This window comes from Python bivittatus, unplaced genomic scaffold, assembly GCF_059951505.1.
Source record: "Python bivittatus isolate LINGU-HERP-01145 unplaced genomic scaffold, Pbiv_v1 ctg000350_np1212, whole genome shotgun sequence".
NCBI classification, from domain to species: domain Eukaryota; kingdom Metazoa; phylum Chordata; class Lepidosauria; order Squamata; family Pythonidae; genus Python; species Python bivittatus.
Window position 1 is genome coordinate 27,901,099 of NW_028277074.1, and position 20,061 is coordinate 27,921,159.

Sequence of the window (20,061 nt, forward strand, 5' to 3'; positions counted from 1 at the left end):
GAGCTTCTTCTATGAGCCAAGAATATAGCTGATATAAATACTGAAACAGGAGAAAAAATGTGCCCACATGATTAGCCAAGTTGTGAGAGTTTTCAGCAGGACTTCCAAATTCTTGTGATCTATGCATACCTTTATTGGGTGGGTAGCACCTTCTGGGAAATGCCTCTATTGCTGAAATGCTGTCTTTACCACAAATTAATCTTATTGAAAATGTCACAGTTTCTTTTAACTGGTCAAATGAGGAGAAGATCCTTCCCCACTCTTTCTCTAATGGAGGAGAGTAGGTCCTACTGCAACTTCTGAAGCATCAGTTTGCTCCAAGAATTGCTGAGCATGCTCTAAGTGTCTGAGTAGCAGCTATGAAGAGAAATGGACTTTGAAGTCCTGAAACACTGTTAACTCTTGAGTAAAATATATGAAATTTACTTAGGTATTCATTAACTCAGAAAAGTGGCAGAAGAAACCTAATGATTTTTAAAGGCTCTGAATTGTTTGTTCTGTCATAAGCAACCAAATATTTTGGTACGGTTTCATATTTGTCTGCAATAAAGGTTCTAAACTTCCTAAATTGTGTCGGGGGGGGGGTCTTTTGCCAAGCCTAACTGAAAACCGAATTAAGATTTAAGTGTCTGGAAATGTGTGATTTACTTCAAAATCTCCCAGTAGAGACTCAGACCAGTTTAGAGGATGAACATTTGTATACTACTCTTGCCTGATCTGGAGCCAGCTATTCAAGTGAAGGTGGCTGCCTCTTCAAATTATGAAATTGAACTTAGCAGGAGCTCTATAGAAATCTGAAATTTTGTTTCTGAGGCAACATCCATCTCCTAGAAGGCCCAGCTGAGGCTGTAACTTGAAATCCAGTGGAGGACCTGAATAGCCTTCTGCTTACTTTGTTGTTGCTGGCCGAAATCACATTAAGGGCTCCTAGGCTTTGATGACTCCCTGGGATTAAGCAAGAGCTTGCAAGGGAGAAAAGCTCAAAGCTGGTCAACCAGCTGTAGCAGCTTCACCTTGCATGATTTCAGCTATATACAAATGGAGTGTTGAGATCAAAAATATTTTTTTCTTTCCTGTGTCTGTCTAATGTGGTTTATTCAGGTGGGTATTGAGTCAGCTCCTTCCCCAAGGGCAAGTTTGTGTCAATAATATGTAAACACCGTTATTCATGCATTTAAGGCAATCAGCATTTATGAGGTTTGTAAACCAATCAACTTTTAAACCAGGACATATATGTGCTTACTTCATCTGCCTACAATGGAAGTTTTGTCTTTATAGGCAGTACTGGAATTTAACCTGAGCAAATGGTCACATTTAAAAGTAGATGTGAGATTAAGGAAATAATGATTCCTCATAAGATTGCAGTGTGTTCAGTACCTGTCATGTTAAGAAGGCTTTTCTTGTTGTATAAACCTTAAATGTTATTGTATTAGAATTTCAGAGTAAGAATCTCTCAAGGACAAATTGAAGGGGAGGTAGCTTTTGATCAAATTTTGATCTTCCTTATAATATGTCTGACTGGCTGCTTTTAAGGGTATAAGCCCTTAAAGAATATGAATGGCTGTGGGAATTCAATAAGCTTGGGGAAATTGTCCCCAAACTGATGTCTTAAATTATCGTGGGAGAAATACTGTTGCACAGTTTTATCCAAAATACAAGAGAAGTGAATGTGAAAAACAAGGACTATGAAAGGATAATGGCATGCCAAAATAAGAGTAACAGAGTTATCTATCATTTATTTTGGTCTGTTTGAGTACTGGGAAAGGACATTGGTGAAGCGAAACAAGGATAAATATTCAGTCACGGGTTCATAGCTTTTTTTCCATTTCATCAAGATAAAAAAAAAAATTGAGCCAACTCAGCTGACTTCAGAATGATTATTGTCAGTTTCTGTTCTTTGCCAAAAGGGACTTATTTGTGAGTAAGCACTCTAAAAAGTCTTTGTCTATTGATAGTGTCTTCTATATTTAATATACATTTTAGTTCCATTTGCACTGATTATAGCAATCAGTATTAAAAAGATCTAGTGTTAAAATGATGATTTGCGACAAAATTTCTAAACAACAGGCTTAGTTAACCTCAGTTGAAGATTCAGGATGCAACAGTTACATTGAATTTCTTGCCTAGCTTGTTTTTATTCATTTAAAAAAATATTTATTTCTAGTTTACACCAAGTTCTAATGGATTTACAAAACCAGCAGCTCAGCCAGCTATCTGACTGGTTAACTAAAACAGAAAAAAGAACAGCGAAAATGGAGTCAGAACCTTTGGGGCCTGATCTAGAAGGCTTAAAGAGGCAGGTGGAAGAGCATAAGGTAAGCTGTTGTTTTCAAGAGCCATATTAATTAATTGTTTTAAAAAAAGTTTCTCTGTAAAAATGTCAGCACAGTACTATGTAATATTTATATAAAATTAAACATCTTATTTTGTAATTCTAATTTAATATTTAAAAAAACACCACCACTTTGGAACATTGCACAGAAATGGTAGATTTCTTATTAATAAGATAAGGCTGTCATCATTTTATTTACTTATTTTTTTCCTTAACACATTCATTATTCACATAATAAAAAGTAATCTGGAATGATAAGAGGAAAGGGAATTGCAATATGCTATTTATTGCAAAATACAATAATAATGCTTCAGATTTTATTATTCCCTAGTTTCTTTCTTTTGCTATCTTCTGCTTTCTTTCTAGAGTATTCCACTAGCTAATTGACACGATTAGTTATTATAATTGGGATTTCTAATCTCATTAGCGGTGCTGTGTCTTTGTGCGTGCAGCCCCTAAGCAAGTAAAGTAGCCAAGCTCAGTACCTGCTTTTGTATGGAAAAGATGAAATAGTTTTGAAAAATGAATTTAATTATAAAAGCAACAAGCCAGCACATCTTGAACAAAAGAACTGGATAAAAGTGTGTTTCTGTTGTGCTCTAAGAAGTTTTCTTACGCACATAAACCATGACCTCTAAAAGAGCTTCTACTGTAGATGAAGAATTAAAGCGACAAGCTATAAGCAAAACTTAAATTTGCACCTACTTTATATGCTTTAGATATTGTCTTTAAATCAGAAATGAGAAATAAGGAATGATATGAGGTAATGTTAACTATCAATTTGAATTAAAAGATCACAAAAATATTCATTCCCCTTATATGTGAATTCTTTCCAATTTATCCTCCTCATTTTAACTGCTTTTTGGCAATGACTTGCCTTATATTAACTCTGATTAATAAAATCTCAGATGTGCTTTAACATTAATGTTGTGTATAATGCTATCTGTAATTCTACTTTATTCTGTACTTATTTTTAGCATCATATGTAACTGATTGAGGGTTGTCATAGATAACATGGGTGAGATATAAGTTTTTAATATAACACTTGATTCTGGAGTTCTGTGATGGATTAAAAATGTTGACTTCTTCACTTTTCTTCTAGTTATTGAAATTCACTACAATGCAATTGTATTTGTAGCCCCTTAAGCTCTATGCAGTAGGATTGTGCCTGCTAGTTATGCCTGCTAACCTAAAACAGCGTCTGGTTATGCAATTCCAGTAGCTGTAAGTTTGGCATTAAATGTACTGTACATCCATTGTTACATGCTTAAGACGTTTTCAGAATTCTTCGTCATTTCCAGGAGTTCTGCTTATTTACCTGTATTGATAGAGGGTTTCTTCTTATTAATGGTAAGTATGCAATCTAGACCAACAGATAAAGTCCTGTGGGGAAGACTAAATTAAAATGTCTGATACATTATGTAAAATATGTATTCTAATGTATGATATAAAAATGGTTTCGTGTTTTTATCAGCTACATGTTGCTATAATATTCCATTTTTTTGTGGTTTTTTTGCTTGTTTTATTTTTATTCTAAAGTTTTATATAATTTGATTTAGAATTTTGAGCTAAACATTTCCAAACAGACAAAAACTATCCAACAAAATTACTTCAGCTTTGTTTAATTATTTATGTGGAACTAAAATAGAGACCCTTGAGTTTTGAGACCCTTAAATCCTGATAACTACATGGATAAATCTATGTTATCCATGCACACACACACACACACACACACACTGATTCTACAGTATATAAAATACCTATGTATTATAAGTGAATAGTAGATTTTTTTTTTAATGCAAGGAAAAGGAAAACATGCAAATTTTAGCAAAAAGATGGACAAAGGAATATGTACAGGTGTAAGGATTTTAGACTTGAGTGTTCACCTAGATGTTATCTGCATTGTATTTTAAAAAGCTTAAGCAGATTATCCTATACAGGCTTTATATTTATGTGTAAAATCAGTATGTTTGGGAAGAATGGTGAACTGGAAAGAGCTGATTGTGTGAATAATCACAAAGCAGATGAACTGTGACAGCAACTGGCCAGTTTCACAAGAAAAAAGGCCAATAAATTGATTAAGTAGAATTGGCAGACCTTTCAAAATTGCTGTCAACCTTACATTTTAATGTATCATTTGGGTCACATTGTTGATGCTCTTGAGGATCAGATGTCTGTATAAGAGTTGGATTTGGTAGCAATTGTTGTCATTCTATAAGAATTAAGATGAGGAATTTCTTCACATCACTGTGACTACCAATGAAACATAGGTGTATCATTTCACCCAGAAACAAAGCATCAGTCCATGGAATATCATTCCAAAGCTTCACTTGTGGGAGGGGAAAAAAAGAAGCCCAGGACATTTTCAGTAGGATAACTCATGATTATATAGGTTTTTTGGCAGGTGGGGTTGCAGATGGTGTGATTCATTTAGATTTCCATGAACCTTGTCAACTATTCACTCAGAATCCTACATTGCAACACTCAGAGCTTTCAAACAATGATTAAACAGAGCTCAGAAGTGGGGGAAAAAATTGCTAGCCTCACACCTCATGAGCCACCCAAGAGGCAATTGCAAAGTTGGATCTCATCATCTTACCCCATCAACCACATATCTGGATTTGGTGCCATGGGACTTTCACCCTTTTGCAAAATTGAAGGAATGCCTTCATGGGAATCTGTTTGACTCAGTATAGAGGTGGAAAGACCATTAGGACATGGTTGAAAAGACAAAGTGGGGAGTTCTCACAAGGAGGCTTTAAGAAGCTTGTCCATTGTTGGCAGAAGTGTATAGTGAATTGTGGTGATTATGTGGAGAAGTAAATGCAGGTACAAAAGTATTCATTTCAAAAATCATTTTCCCGTTTCATTTTTTAAAGTGTCCATATTTAAACTAAAGCTACGAAGGTTGAGGCATTACTTTTCATTCAACCCTTGTACTTCAGTCAGAAAGCATTGAAAAGCAAAAGTCTAAATTGTATGGGAGGGTATAAAAATAGAAAGCATTCTTCTCTGTGCAAGTTGCATCCCAAAAGGGATGGAGATCATGCTCATATAGTGCTTATCCTTATTCTTCTCCTTTTTGTAATGTACAAGTGGAACATAAAATAGAGATCTACTTTTTTTTTTTTTTTTTTTTGGTTGAGTGTGGAATATTGCTTCCTATAATGGTACAGATTCCAGGATTTGATCAGGCAGTGGGCACATGGAAGTCAGTTGATGCAATTTATTGTTAACAGCTGATCAGGTAACAGCAGCATCCCAAAGTTGTTGACGGATGACTAACAAAGGGAAAAAGAGGGAGGTAAACCCGATGCCCTGTCTGGTACTAGCAACTCCATTAGGAACATACAGTCTCCATTAGCAACATACAGTCTCTTTCTTCTATGTATACTTCTACTGATGGGTAAAATTGAAAGAAAATTTCAGCTGTCTCCCCCTGTAATTCAGACAGGCTTTCTCAATCCTCAGGATACTGACCTCAGGATGTAAATTGTCTGCCACTGGATCTGGTACAGGGAGTAAGAGGGAGAGGCTGCAGCTCTTCCAGTACAAATGGGCTTTTCCCTATCCCTGAAAAGCAAAGAACCATAGAGCTTTCCTAGTTAGACCTGGTTCCTTCTAGAGGTGGCAATACTTTCCCCCAATATTTATATTAGAATAGATTAAAATTTTACTCAGGCAGACAGTTATGCCTGTTGTAATTAATGGAAGTAAAGCTGCTTTTAGCCAAAACTATCCTTTAGAACACTGCATGGTTTGGTATCCTAGACTCCCTTCGAAATATAAGACTCAGAGTGGGAAGGCCAAATTGCATGTCCTAGATTGAAACAAAACCAAAAAACCAAAATACTCATGCTTGTTCTAATCAGTCCAGATTAGCCACATATTATTTGAGCCATGAGTGTTAGAAAAACAACTTCTCCTAAAGAACTATATATAGGAACTCTTTCAAATGCTACACTTCTGAAATATCACTGGCTTAAAATGCATAGAGCATAGTACAATCTTAAAAAAAGTCCCCTAGAAATTCATATTTTATTGAGTCATTTATGAATGTAATAATTTGACCTTTAATGTAATCATAAATATAAAACACATTCAGATAGGTCATTCAAGTCTAGGGTTGCATAGGAAATTAATAATAAATAAGTATACAATATAGTTATACCAAAAATAAATGCAACTGAAATTGTGTCTCATAGCTAAAGACAGTTATTATTGTAACTTTACAGAGTAGTGCAATTCTATACTTGTTTGCTCAGAATTTTCATGGTCTTTGATGGGGCTTATTTCCTAGCAAGTGTGTTAGGTTTTCATCTTTTAACAATTCAGGAAAAGGATAATAAGACTTTTTAAGGAGTGGAGTCAGTCTCATGCATTCAGCAGTTTTCTTAAACATTCCATCTGTGACTCCCTAAGGTTGTGTGATAGAAATTACACAAAGCAGGGTTTGTGGTGCATTTTGGTACAGATTCTTCAGTGAGGCCTTTGTTATATTTATGCCTAATAATTAATGCCTGTTCCTATGGCTCTAAACAGCTCAGTTCATTAAAAGCAAAACAAGCTGACCTTGGGTTTATTTTTAACAGTTTTTTTTCCTCTCTCTCTCTCTCTCTCTCTCTCTCTCTCTCTCTCTCATTATAGGCACTTCAAGAAGACTTAGAGCAGGAACAAGTCAAGGTTAACTCACTCACTCATATGGTAGTTGTAGTAGATGAAGCTAGTGGAGATAAGGCTACAGTTGCATTAGAACAACAACTTCAGGTAATTGTTAAATTGTGCTTCTGTGATAATGTGCCCTCTGCAGGAAAATAATATCTTACATATTCATTTTAGAATTAGTAAATTTTTAAGTTGAGTATTTAAATAGGTTATGTCACTAAAAAATATCCCACACTACCATTTTAAAACAAGCTTTGGGCTGTATAAAATCTTTTTTTTAGATAGATAGATAGATAGATAGATAGATAGATAGATAGATAGATAGATAGATAGATAGATAGATATAAATGATTGCTATATGGTTCCATGCATATTTCTCCTACATCTTAGTTATACTGAAAATATATTACAGTAAATGACAGGTAAAAATTTGAAATATTATTTAAAACTGAATTGTTCACTCTAATGTTGGTTTATGTTCCATAGAGAAATATCATCCCAGTTACTACCCTAGGGGAAAAGTGTGAGACACGTGCCTCCTTTATTCAACACAATGCAGCAAATAGATACTCTAATGAATGAATGAATAATTTATGACTAGGAAGAACAAGCATTTTACTCTCTAAATCTGAATTGTGCAAATATTAACTTGCATATACTCCTGTTCACTGTTATTTTTCACTTATCTTGTCCTTTCCATGCAATTTAACTAAAAAAGATCCCCCCAAAAATGTAATTGATATTACAGAATTATGCAGTAAAATTTAAAAACATGCATCATAGGAAAAATCACTTGAAGTAATGCTATGATAATTTCAATGAACCTGGAATTGTGGTGATAGAATAATTGGTTACGGTTTATCATGATGTCAGATTTGGCTGTGAGTATGAATGTGTGCTGCACACATTATGAGAAACAATGAATACAATTTATGAAGCATTGCTTTCATTCTGATAGCCAATTTTCAATTCCTTTAAAGCTGTTATAGAAAGCAGCTTCAAGTGACTTCCCCTTTTGAGTGCAAGTCTAATGCTAAGTTTTTTATAACCTATAATTAACATTTGCTACTCACAGTTGTAATTCTCTGTCAGTATACAGTAGTTTCTTGATCATTGTACTTGTTTCAATATTTGCATCTTGTTAGACTGTTGATATGTGGTTTTTCACAGTACTGTACTTGCTTCTAAGTCATGCTGTATTTCAAATAGTCTTTTTTATTTCATTTTGGTGTGGTGGAACTTCTTGTAGCAGGAAATTAGAAAACTACTGTATCAAATCAAGTGTTAATCTGACCTTGTATCATCTGACTTGGTGCTGATTGCTAGAATAATGGATGTCAGTTCTAAAGATTTCAAAGTATTTTATTTTGGTCATTGACAAGTTATATAACTTAAGATACATTGATAAGCGTAAATGTTGTGTTACTGGAAAAAAAACTAACAACAAATAACTGTATTTCCATTGTCTCAGGTATATACTTTTTAAAAAGAAAAGTACAAAAACAGTAAATTCTCACCAAGTCCTGTTGATTGCATTAACATGTCCTTTTTTTTTTTTGGTCCATATTGCTTTCTTGCAGACTCCTTTTATGCTTCCCATTCTACCTATAATCCTGGTATTTCCTAGTGGTATCTCATTCAGTTGATAACTAGATCCAGCTCTACTTATCTTTTTCCAAATGGCTACATTTAGCTAGATAATACAATATAGGACAGCTTATGCCCCAGATGTTTTGTACTTACCCACTCATTAAGCTTCTGATGGACCATAAAGATCTGGCTTTTGGGGAATGCATTTAGTGATACAGAGTTTCAGTATACCCCATGGAAGTTCAGTGTGATGGTATGCTGTTGGTGTTTATGTGTTAGATATATTTAACTGTTGTTGTAGCATTTGATAAACGTCTTAGTGGGATTTAGTGCTATAGAAGTTTTTTTTTAAAGTAAACAAGCATAATTTTCCATATTCCAAAAGTAAAGACATAGAAATTAAATTCATAGGCAGCAGTAACATCACATTGCAATGTACTGGATTAAAAGGTAGGCAAAACTTGTGTATCAATATGATTACTATATTTTTATGGCTTTATGGCTGCAATAAAGCTATTTGATTTGATACTATGTAATTAATAACTCATATATACTCATATATGAATGCATAAACTCACTCAGTTGCATAGCATTATGCTTGGATATGATTGGACCTTTCCTTGTCTATTCTGTGTGGAAGATTTTATGGTGGAAAATTTCAGTGGAACTTAGGTCACTAAGAAGCCTCCAGTTAAAAGACTTCTGACAAGTGCTTTTATGCCTAAGGTCCTTAATTTCATCTTCTTCCTCATTATTGCTCTCTCTGTTCACCTTCCAAAGTGCAGGAGTGCTACAAGGAAATCAAAGCAATGTGCTTCTTGGCTTACACTGTTTTAGAGGTGCCAGGGAGTAAGTAGGAAGGCAGCCCTATATAAAGATAACTAGAATTCTTTTTAGTGTTCCCATATAACCCACATATCAGTGTGTTTTAAATAAGGTTATACCAGGTTATTGATATTTTTATTAGAATTAGTTGTACAGCTTTTAGATTAGTTACCTGAACACCTCTTAATGGATAATTAGATAAGGAAATGAAGCAGAAACTTGGTATAGGTTTAATTTCAAAATTTCTAATATTTTGAGTGTAAACAGAAGATAGCTAATGTAGTAATAAATGCAATTAGCTGGCAAGTAGAATTTAGTTATTTTATTTTATTATTTTTACATCACATTTATATCCCACCAAAATCAATTCAACATTTTATTGCTTCAGCTACCATATTTTTTTTAATATAATTTGACTTAAAAGAGCATTTTCTACATTTTAATACCAAAATTTATGTTTTTTTTAATTCATTTATTTGGTCATTTAAGTTAACTTTTGTGCTTCAGTCAACATCAATGTAATCATCATGACTTCAGGATCATATTTAAAATATATGAGAGTAGTGGTAAAGTGCTGGTCTAGAAACTAGGAGACTGTGAGTTCTAGGCTTCCCTTAGACATGAAAGCTGGCTGGGCAACTTTGGGCCTGCCACTCTTTCTCAGCCCAACCCACCTCACAGGGTTGGTGTTATAGGGAAAATAGGAGGCAGGAGATATGTTCACCACCTTGAGTTATAAATATATATAATGCAGGATGATGATGAGGATGATGATGATGTTATAACTATAAATTATATATAATAATTTAGACTTAACAATTGTTGATAAGAAAGACAAAAAAGTCTGGATAGTGGACATTACAAAACCTGGAGACAGCAGAATAGAAGAGAAAGACCTGGAAAAAAAAATCACAAAATATAAAGACCTACAAATAGAACAACTATGGCAAAAGAAAGCAGATAGTACCAGTAGTAATAGGCACCTTGGGTGCAATCTCAAAACATCTGGAGCGCCACTTGAAGACCATCGGCATTGACAAAATCACCATCAGTCAATTCCAAAAGGCACCTTTACTTGGAACAGCTTACATCCTGCGATGATACCTTTACACCATCAAATGACATCTGCCTATCCCAAGTCCTTGTGAAGGACTCGATAGGTGAATAAAAATGCCAAATCCAGTCTAAACAACTGGCAGACTAATTTAATGCTAATTATATAGGAATAAAATGTGAATTGAAATTGAAATTATAATAGTATTAAAGGCTAAATAAAAAAATCTAGTCTTGTATAAAGAACATATAGAATATGTATTAATTTCTAAATGTTAATATTATTTTAGCATTTAGGAAACCGCTGGGCAACAATCTGTAGATGGACAGAGGATCGCTGGTTTATTCTGCAAGATGTTCTTCGAAAATGGTTGCAATTTACTGAAGAACAGGTTAGGCATATCTATTTATTATTTGCTTTAAACTGTTCAATGTGCAGTCTTTCTAAACTTTTTTTTTTTTTTTTTTTTAACTTTTAGGGCCTTTTGGATACATGGTTTACTGAAAAGGAAGAAACTGTGACCACTATCCATACTACTGATTTCAAAGATCAGAAGGAAATGTTGGAAAATCTGCAAAAACTGGCTGTATGTTTTTTTTATACTTCTCATTTTTCTCCCATTTTTCAGCATTTGTATCACGTATTTCAGTAGAAGACCTGTAAATGACCCAGTCAAGTAGCTTTAATCAAAATTCTGGCAAAAAAATATTCTGGATGTACTCAGCCATGGCTTTATGGGTCTAAACTGGTACTTTGAATTGAACCCAGGAAACAAGGTGCCAGCTGGCAAATTTTTAAGCTCTGGCAACATTCCAAATAACAATGAATAATACAATTTCTCTGTTATGAGGAATATTGGTAAGCAAGCCCACACAGACAGATTTAATATAATCTAATGTAATGGTTAGCTTATTCTTATTTCTAAAAGCTATTGTTTTATACACCTTATTTTCTGAAAAATTAAAAGCATTGGGTCCCCAAAGGGAAGGGGGATGAAACACGTCCCATGATGTCACATTACTTGTGTTAGATGTTAGGACACAAGTGCCAATAGGCATCTCTTATTTCTGTATCACAGTCACTTGCTGAAAGATACTGCTGATTAGGAGATAAAATTTGCATCATCATCATCATCTTAATAGCTGTGATTGTGTATGCATTTTGGCATTTACATTTCATTTATGAAATAATCTTTGTAATAAGTACTTGTATGGTCATTTTATCAAATTCATGGTAGACATGAAGTGGAGTAAAGGACTTTCTAGCACATATGATTTGCCTGTACTCTGTACCACTTTAGGACAGACAGCACATATTACTTTATAATCTCCAGCCATTTTTAAATTAAACCAATTACTATGGTTTCTGTGCTGTAATTTGTAAATATTTGGCATACCTAGGAAAAAGAGTTTATAGTATTTTTGTTGATGATGGTTATCTTCAAAATCTGAATATAAAAAATAACTAAAAATAATAACTTACTACATGTTTTCCATACAGTCTTCTATATCACAATGCAGAAATAACTCGATCTCTCTCCCTCTCTCTCTTCATTCAGAATGAGAGATAAATTAAACAGATACTTATGTCAGAGACTCTTGAAGGACTTTATTTGTTATTGGGATTCTGAAAGCTTCAGATTGACTTTATTGATCAAGTAATATTGATTCATGAGCCATTCTCATATCAGACAATGGTGAACAGCAATTGGAAGCCCAATAATGAAAAAGTGTAACATTAATATATTACATGCTCCATTACTGAAATAATCCTAATATTGCAATATGACAATAGATTCTATAGGAATAGTGTGAGTTATTAATATTGATTATGTTCCAAGGAAATTCCCTAGAGCTAAGAGAATAGGAAATCTGTTGCTCTATTTCTGATTAGTTACAGATCTAATTCACACTTGCAGAGAAACAGCAATCAAAGCCATATATAGATATTCTAGTGTTTTTAAAAATCAAATTTAGATTTGGTTTATTTCCCTACATTGAGTGTTGCCCGCTTCCCTGAAAATAACAGTGGCTAAGCAAAAATGTATCCTGAAATAAAACCAGCTCAAACCTTAAAAACCAAGAGCTAAGAGCTCTTGGTAGATTTCTCTTTTTTTGATGTTAATGTTTGAATGTCACATCCCTCTCTGTATGGCTTCATATTGGTGCCAAAGCAGCTGCAAAAATACTGTCACACAAACATATTGAGAAGTGGCCACTGTTCTATAAGTGTTGGATATAAATAAAAGCAACCACTCTGGTGATGAATCTATAGAAAAGCTTTGAAATTAATATGGTTCTTTAATATGGTACTCTTTAGGATAATGCCTGTATAATTAGACATTGAAATGTCTGAGGTTTTTTTTCCTGTGATAAAGCAGAAATATTACATATTTTAAAGTTCTTGCCATCTGATTGTTCAGATTAATTAACAGGTATGAGACAGCTGGTTTAAAATTGCTGCTGAGGGTCCCTACTGACTCACACACTGACTACAAATTTAATGTTCATTAAAATATGTCACAATTGGAGACCAAAAACTGTGACCATCTGTCAGCATAACTTTAAGCATACGTTGCTTTCACTAATTTGAGTTCATGCTATGACATGAGAAAATTTCCATAACCTAAAATGTACATTTATCCATCTAAATCCTCAAAGTTGTAGATTAGCACAAGCCCCATAAAGCTAAACATCAGGCATTTTACAAAACCTTGTCTCTGGACTGTTCAAGTGAGTTTTTAATAAAGAAAGAGAGACCAGATGGTCTACTTGGACTTAAAAATGTATTCCCTGAAGTTTATATTTTTAGATTGTACTATATGCCAGAACTATTACATTTATTTGTAACAAAATTATCAAGGTGTTTTAAAGGTCTGGAACCATATCAAACTTGTTTTTAATGTGGCACAAATGTTTTGCTCAAAGCAATGTTTTTACAACAAAAATGTAAAGGAAGCAGAATAAGCCTATCACAAAAATGAGGCATAGGATGCTTATTATGTTGCGGAAACTTGAAGGGGAAAACTATGTCCAAGAGTTTTCTTTGCTCTGGATAGCCAGCATAATAGGGCACTTAAGAGGGGTTCTATCACTGCTCACCTTTAATGTTCCACTTGTTGCCAGTTACATGAATAGTATGTCTGAGAAATGGGGCGAAGGAATGATTTTAGAACTGGGGTGGTAGCAAAGACAGTTTATTATTATTTATTAAACATGTGCTGAATGGCTCTCAACAAGTCAGACAAATAATCTGTCAAAGAAATTACAGTAGAATCAATAAAACATCAAAGATAAAGATGAAAGATGGCAAGTATGATGAAATGACGGGTCTCACCCTCTCTTGCAGACGACCTGGGTGAAGAGCCAGGTCTTCACAGCTCTTCTAAACAACAGCATAGATAGAGAAGTATATAGCCCTTTGATGAAAAACCTTTTCAGGTGTTCACCTATAATGTCAAATTATAGAAAAGAAAAGAGATGTTATTGTAAACCCAGTCATAGGCCATAACCCATTCCCAACAGTCTTAGCTTCTCTTTGAAATTTTCACACATTTAGTGCAAAGTTCTGAAAGGGTTTTCATCAATGTACTAAATATCTGAAGAGATATTCTAACAATATTCCTTACAGTCTGAAATTCTAGTAAGACAACATGCTGTATAAGTTTACAATGATGTCATTTGATTTTTCCAGCTTCAACAAATCCAGGTCACCATACACAAAGTGGGACACTTTAATTTCTAATTCTTCATTCTAAATACAATGGTGCCCACTGAACCAGGGTGATAGTGTAAGAGTTCCACATTCCAAAAATAGTGAATAATATGAACTATTTTATATTATTGAAAGGTATGAAGAACAATATTGATGTAAAATGTCTTGCCTCTTGATGCTAGCTAACTTATTAGGCTGATTATAAAATAAAATTGTTGTTGAGTATCATAATCTATTTTGAGTTTTCCTCTTATTCTGAATTATTATGAATTCTGAATCAACATAAAGAGTCAAGACGCATACACAGAACTGGACTCCAGGCCTTTTCCAATTAGCTCTGATTTAGTGCCAAGTGTATTATGAAGATCTAAACAGCATGAGCTATGTTTAGGGCAGTACAAGATCCAAAATCTCTTTCTTAGTAATTTTACCAAAACAAATGTTTAGAATTGGCATGTACGACATATTCTATTCTCCACTTAGTACAAGAAGCAAAACTGAAAGCCCTAGCAATATAGCTGAGTGGAGTATTTAGGTAAAATAAGTGCATGGATAAAACATTAGGCCACAACTGTTGATAGTGAATGCTATAGTTTACAGTGTATTGCTTGTGGAAAGTAATGTCTAAGTTTACATTTAATAAGGTTGCCCATTCTAGACTTTTTGGCATATACATTAATTATAGTAATACAACCAACATTTTTATTTATTTCTGGGTGTGATAATATTATTGTTTCATATTAACATTTTAAGTTGTTATTTTCATTTATTTTTCAAGTATCTTTTGGGAACTAATTAGTCTAAAGGTCATGTAAGAATAGCAGCTTTACAGTTTGCAGCTTTGCATGCAGATTAGTGATGTGCTTGCATGAACTAATTCTTAATATTAGTGATCATATTCTCTTACTGTTTATATGTGAAAATATATGATGATCATAAATTATCATTATTTAACTCTGACAAGATTCTTTTTTATTCTGCTAGAGGCAAAAATCTCTTTATAAAGACCAGCTAAACTAACAAAAGTGTGTGGAAATCTGTGATTTGGAAAAGGATGCCAAGTTAACTTGTACCATTATTTCTGCTTGGTCAATTAATATGTTTTCTGTGCCATGATACTTTTACAGATCTTGAAAGGAGAATTGGAAATCAAGAGACAGTCGATGGAGAAACTGAATTCACTCAGCCAGGATCTCCTGTCAGCAGTAAAAGATAAAGGATTATCGCAAAAGCTGGAAGGGTGGCTACAAAATGTTAGTCAGCGCTGGGATCGTTTGGCACAGAACCTGGAGAGTAGTTCCAAGCAGGTTTGTCGAACTATTAGCCTGTTAGTTGATGACAGTCAAATCATTACCTGCTCAGCGGTGAACATTTCCTAGTCATGATGTTTGTTCTTACACATGCTTTATTTCCATCTTACACACTATTTATCACAACCAACTTTCAACTCCATATTCATGCAAAATATTTCCTGATTTTAATGATATACTTTATCTCTAAATCACATACAGTAAATTTAGTTTCATACATTTCTCAATTACTTGATAAAGAGCCAAAATCTGGCCTGCATACTCTTGCCCAAACTAAAATCATAGTCTTTGTCTATGGAAAAAGAATCATATTTTTCCCCCATAGGCAAAAAAAAAAAATTTTTTTTTGCTTCAAATTTCAAGTAAAATGTGAGGCCAGCATAGACTTATGCTTGCAATTTCTTTAAATCCAATAAAACTCTTGCTAGCTTCTTCAAAAAGTAAAACTTTTAAATTGATGAGAAATTCCTGCATTTTTAAAACACCTAGCTTTTGTTGAAATATTGTTAATATTAATAGTAAAGTATAAATACAGTGGTACCTCGGGATACAAACTTAATGCGTTCCGTGACTCTGGGCGTATCCCGAGTTGGTCGTAACCCGACGCAAATTTCTCCATAGGGTTCAGTGTAAATCCGGTTAATCCGTTCCGCCCTCTGAATTTGGTCGTACCCCGAAGCAAATTTTCCCATAAGTTTCAATGTAATTACCGTTAATCCGTTCTGGCGTCTGCAGACCATGCGTCAGGGGTGGGAGAACGGCTGGGCGCTGAGCACCACGGTGAGAAAAAAGCCGGGCACCGCACGGTGCAGCGGGAGAACGGCCGGGCGCGGCACGGCGCAGCGGGAGAACGGCTGCGGACCACGTGTCAGGGGCGGAAAAATGGCCGCGGACCACGTGTCAGGGTGGAAAAATGACTGTACCCCGAGGCGGAGTTCGCACATCGAGGTAAATTTTTGCGGCCGGAGCTGGTCGTAACCTGAAAAGTTCATTAGTAGAGGCATTCGTATCCTGAGGTACCACTGTAGTACTTCTTTTATAGTTCATCTGTATCTGTGCTTCCTTATATGTATAGTCACATCATTTTACAATTGTTTGTCACAAAGCAAAAATTGATTGCTCAGTTTCTTTCCGTCAGGAGTATTCTCTCATTTAAATCAGCTTACTGAATAATACCAAATGTGTTTCTTTTTAAAGTAATTTTTGATTAGACAAGTTTAAGTAATTTTTGGACTGGATTTTTACACAAAAACAAAGGGACTGTTAATACTTAATCTCCTTGTCAGTGTTGTTAAACATTTTATTTCTTACTACTTATCAGTCAATTTTCACCAGTAGAAAATAGCCATGAACATAAATTTGTAATAGGGATTAGACAAAGGGCACTATTTCTTAAGGATGCTAGATAATTTGTTGCATAATGATCTTGAAATACTACATCAATGATTTTTTTCAAGACCCTATATTCTTTTATAGTCCAGATTAAAATTTTAGCAAGAAAATATGAATTTATTCCTCCTTTCTTCGCTTCAAACATTCCCACTCTATCCCCACTCTATCCTGGTTATGCAAAGCTGTACAATGCAACTGGAAATCAATACTAAACAAGCCATATGATAGCAACATCTGCAGAACTAATAGAACAACTTTATAGGGATTCTTTGAAGCTGAGCTGGAATCCCCAGAAGCCTGGTTTAGACTCTCAAATAGACCAGTTTATATTCTCACATTCATCAGCTTGAGTTGGCCTGTTTTGCAAAAAGTAACCATTCTGTATGGTTCAAGGAAAGCTCATGGTCTTTCCCAAATGGCAGACCTGGTTGCCCTTTGAAAGATTCATATGGTCAGGAATTCCCTACAATGACAGGCACTCCAAGCTAAAATCGTGTCATGGCACGGGTCATATCAGATTCTTCTTTCTTCTCCTTAGAGGGAAGATGTAGAAAAAATGGAAACTTACTGAGCTGCCAAGTGCAGAGACACTGGAGAGCTTCACTGCAGAATAGAAGAAGAAATACTGGAACAGTGGCAGAGCTTAAGGCTCTGGGAGGCAGCACCTTAGCACAGATAGCTGGGCTCTGGAAGAGCCTTGGAAAATGGACACATATGCTAAAATATATTAGAAAAGTCAAATCACTCTTCACAGTGTAAGGATTGCAGCATTCGACACTGAACAAAATCCCTCGCGAGACACAGGGTTGGCTGAAAGTTAGTTTACTCAGGCGTAATGCATAGCGGTTACAGACAAAGCCAGGACTGGATTGGCATGGTTTCTTACAGTGTTTTATAAGATTCCCCCTTGACCCATAGTGCCCCTGGGTTCCGCCCCTGCCCTTGTCCCGGGTCACCCCTCTGCTTGTCGTGATCTCCCTCCCCTCTCCTTAATGGCAGATTCAGTCAGGTTTCATTGTCTTCATGATTGTTGTCTTTTGTCCGCATTGTCGATATACTCATGGGGCTTTTCTCATGCGGATGAAAATGGGTTTCTTACTGGTTTACAAACTTACAAACTGGTCACTGATTGCCTCTGGATTGCTATGTTCCTGAAGTATTGTAATCGGCATTGCCCGGGGCGCCTGGGGAACCGCCAGAGTATGATGCTGCCATAAGCATAAAAATGTCCAAATATAGCCTTACAATAACCCTATGTTGTTAATACTAACATTTCAATGTGACAAAAACATAGCTACCAGGTCTGAGACATTCTGTGAACTAATTCAGAATCTCTGCAATTGATACATTGTGCTCTTAGGCTTGCTAGGAAAGGAAGGACTAAGAAGAGCATATATCAAGAACACTTCTACAGTATATATGAAAAGAGGGGCGTTGATGCTAGATGGACAGATGGACAGACGGACAGACAGATAGATAGATAGATAATAGGTGGATCCTGCTCTGAGAATTATGAAAGCTGTAGAAAGAATCCTTCCATGTCCTGCCACAGTGAGAGAGAATATTTGTTGTTATTGTTGTTTTTCAATAGAAGATAAAGAAAATTTATTCTAAGATGGAGGAAAGAAGCTTTAAATGGCATCAGGAACACATTTTCTATTGAGTTGTCTAAATAATAATTTCAATAATAAAAATGGAAACAGAAAATGAATGAAATGCTTGTGAATAACTGATAGATTTTTTAAAATTTCAACTATTTTTTTAAAGCATTATTTATTTATTTATATTTCAAATTTGTCACCACCCACCTCACTGTGGGGTGACTCTGGGCAGCTTTGCTTTTCTCTGGTGAAGTAGCAGTCTTAAGAAGGGAGAAGAAAAGAATCCAAGTATGTACTGTATATTGTGTGATTTGTCTTACAAAATTGAACCACGGTGTTTTTGCCTTTGCTTGACTTGGTAATGAAAGTGCTACAAATACACTCTGTTTGAGTTTGCTTCTCATTTTGATATTGACTTTTTCATATGTCTTATTCGCCTAGCATGAGTCAGATAAAACAATTTGGTTGCAGTTCAATATAGTGTTGTTTTGTTCTGAAGGTCAACTCATGAACAAGGAAGAGCAGCTTCTCATTATTTTCTATTGCTACTCTAAATAGTCTTTATTAAAGTCTTTCAGCCAATGTGTGACCTCTGTTTCAATACTTCTCACAGATTTCACAGGCTGTAGCTGCCACTCAGGCATCCCTAACACAGACAACAGTAATGGAAACTGTAACTATGGTGACCACCAGAGAGCAGATCCTGGTTAAACATGCTAAAGAGGAGCTCCCACAAGTGCCACCTCCCAAGAAGAGACAAATCGTTGTTGATTCAGAAATTAGGAAAAGGTGAGAACGAAATAAATGAAGAAAATCTTGTCAAAGGTTTTTTGAAACCATCACTATTAATATCTTCTATTTAAAATATTTTTGTTCTATTGGGTAGGTTTGTTTTGTTCTATGGAACATTTTATAGTGGGGTTTGGCAGATTTTTTAGTTAATAAATGGAATTTCTGCTTTCTACACATTTTATCTGAAAGATTTTGAAGCAAATACCATTTTTGTACCAGATTGTTATTCACTGAAGTTATACTGTACTATTTATACTTTTATCTGTTTATTATTTAGATAACTACGGCAGGCATCAAAAATTGCATAATCAATAAAATGCCACAGTATTCGTCCTCACCAAAACAAAAACAAATATAATTGCAGAGATGAAGGGCACATTTACAGAGGGGACAACATACATTATTTATAGATTATATATTTATTGCTTTTTTGAGAGTTAAGGTTGCATACGTGGTAATATTCTTTCATTTTGTTCCAACAATCTTGTGATTAAGATTGGCTGAGAGAGAGTGACCAGCCCCATATCTCTCAATGAGCGCCATGAAAAATGTCTGAATACTAACAAGCCTGAATAATAAACATTTTACTCCCCAAAAATTGACTCGGATGCACAAGCACTAAGTCAATCTCAGCTCAAAAAGTCAAGAAAAGTAGGACCTGGTTGATACTGAGGTGAAAGACCACCAGGAGATCTTAGGGCTGTATGTTAGACTAGGAAGTGGAAAAAACTTTGCGGAGGAAAACAGTGAAAAAACACGTCCATTACTTTTTACCTCCAGGCTTTA

At 34.9% G+C, this 20,061-nt stretch overlaps 1 protein-coding gene across 18 annotated transcripts in view; it reads left to right on the top strand.

The window, feature by feature from the left end:
• Positions 1-20,061, top strand: part of DMD (dystrophin) — an 886,326-nt gene that overhangs the window by 381,642 nt on the left and 484,623 nt on the right. For all 18 annotated transcript variants that reach the window (XM_088144802.1, XM_088144803.1, XM_088144790.1 and 15 more), the window contains 6 exons: positions 2,165-2,315; positions 6,980-7,099; positions 10,756-10,857; positions 10,945-11,052; positions 15,308-15,487; positions 19,097-19,272. In XM_088144802.1, coding sequence (XP_088000928.1) covers positions 2,165-2,315; positions 6,980-7,099; positions 10,756-10,857; positions 10,945-11,052; positions 15,308-15,487; positions 19,097-19,272 — 837 coding nt within the window. The remainder of the gene's footprint in view (positions 1-2,164; positions 2,316-6,979; positions 7,100-10,755; positions 10,858-10,944; positions 11,053-15,307; positions 15,488-19,096; positions 19,273-20,061) is intronic.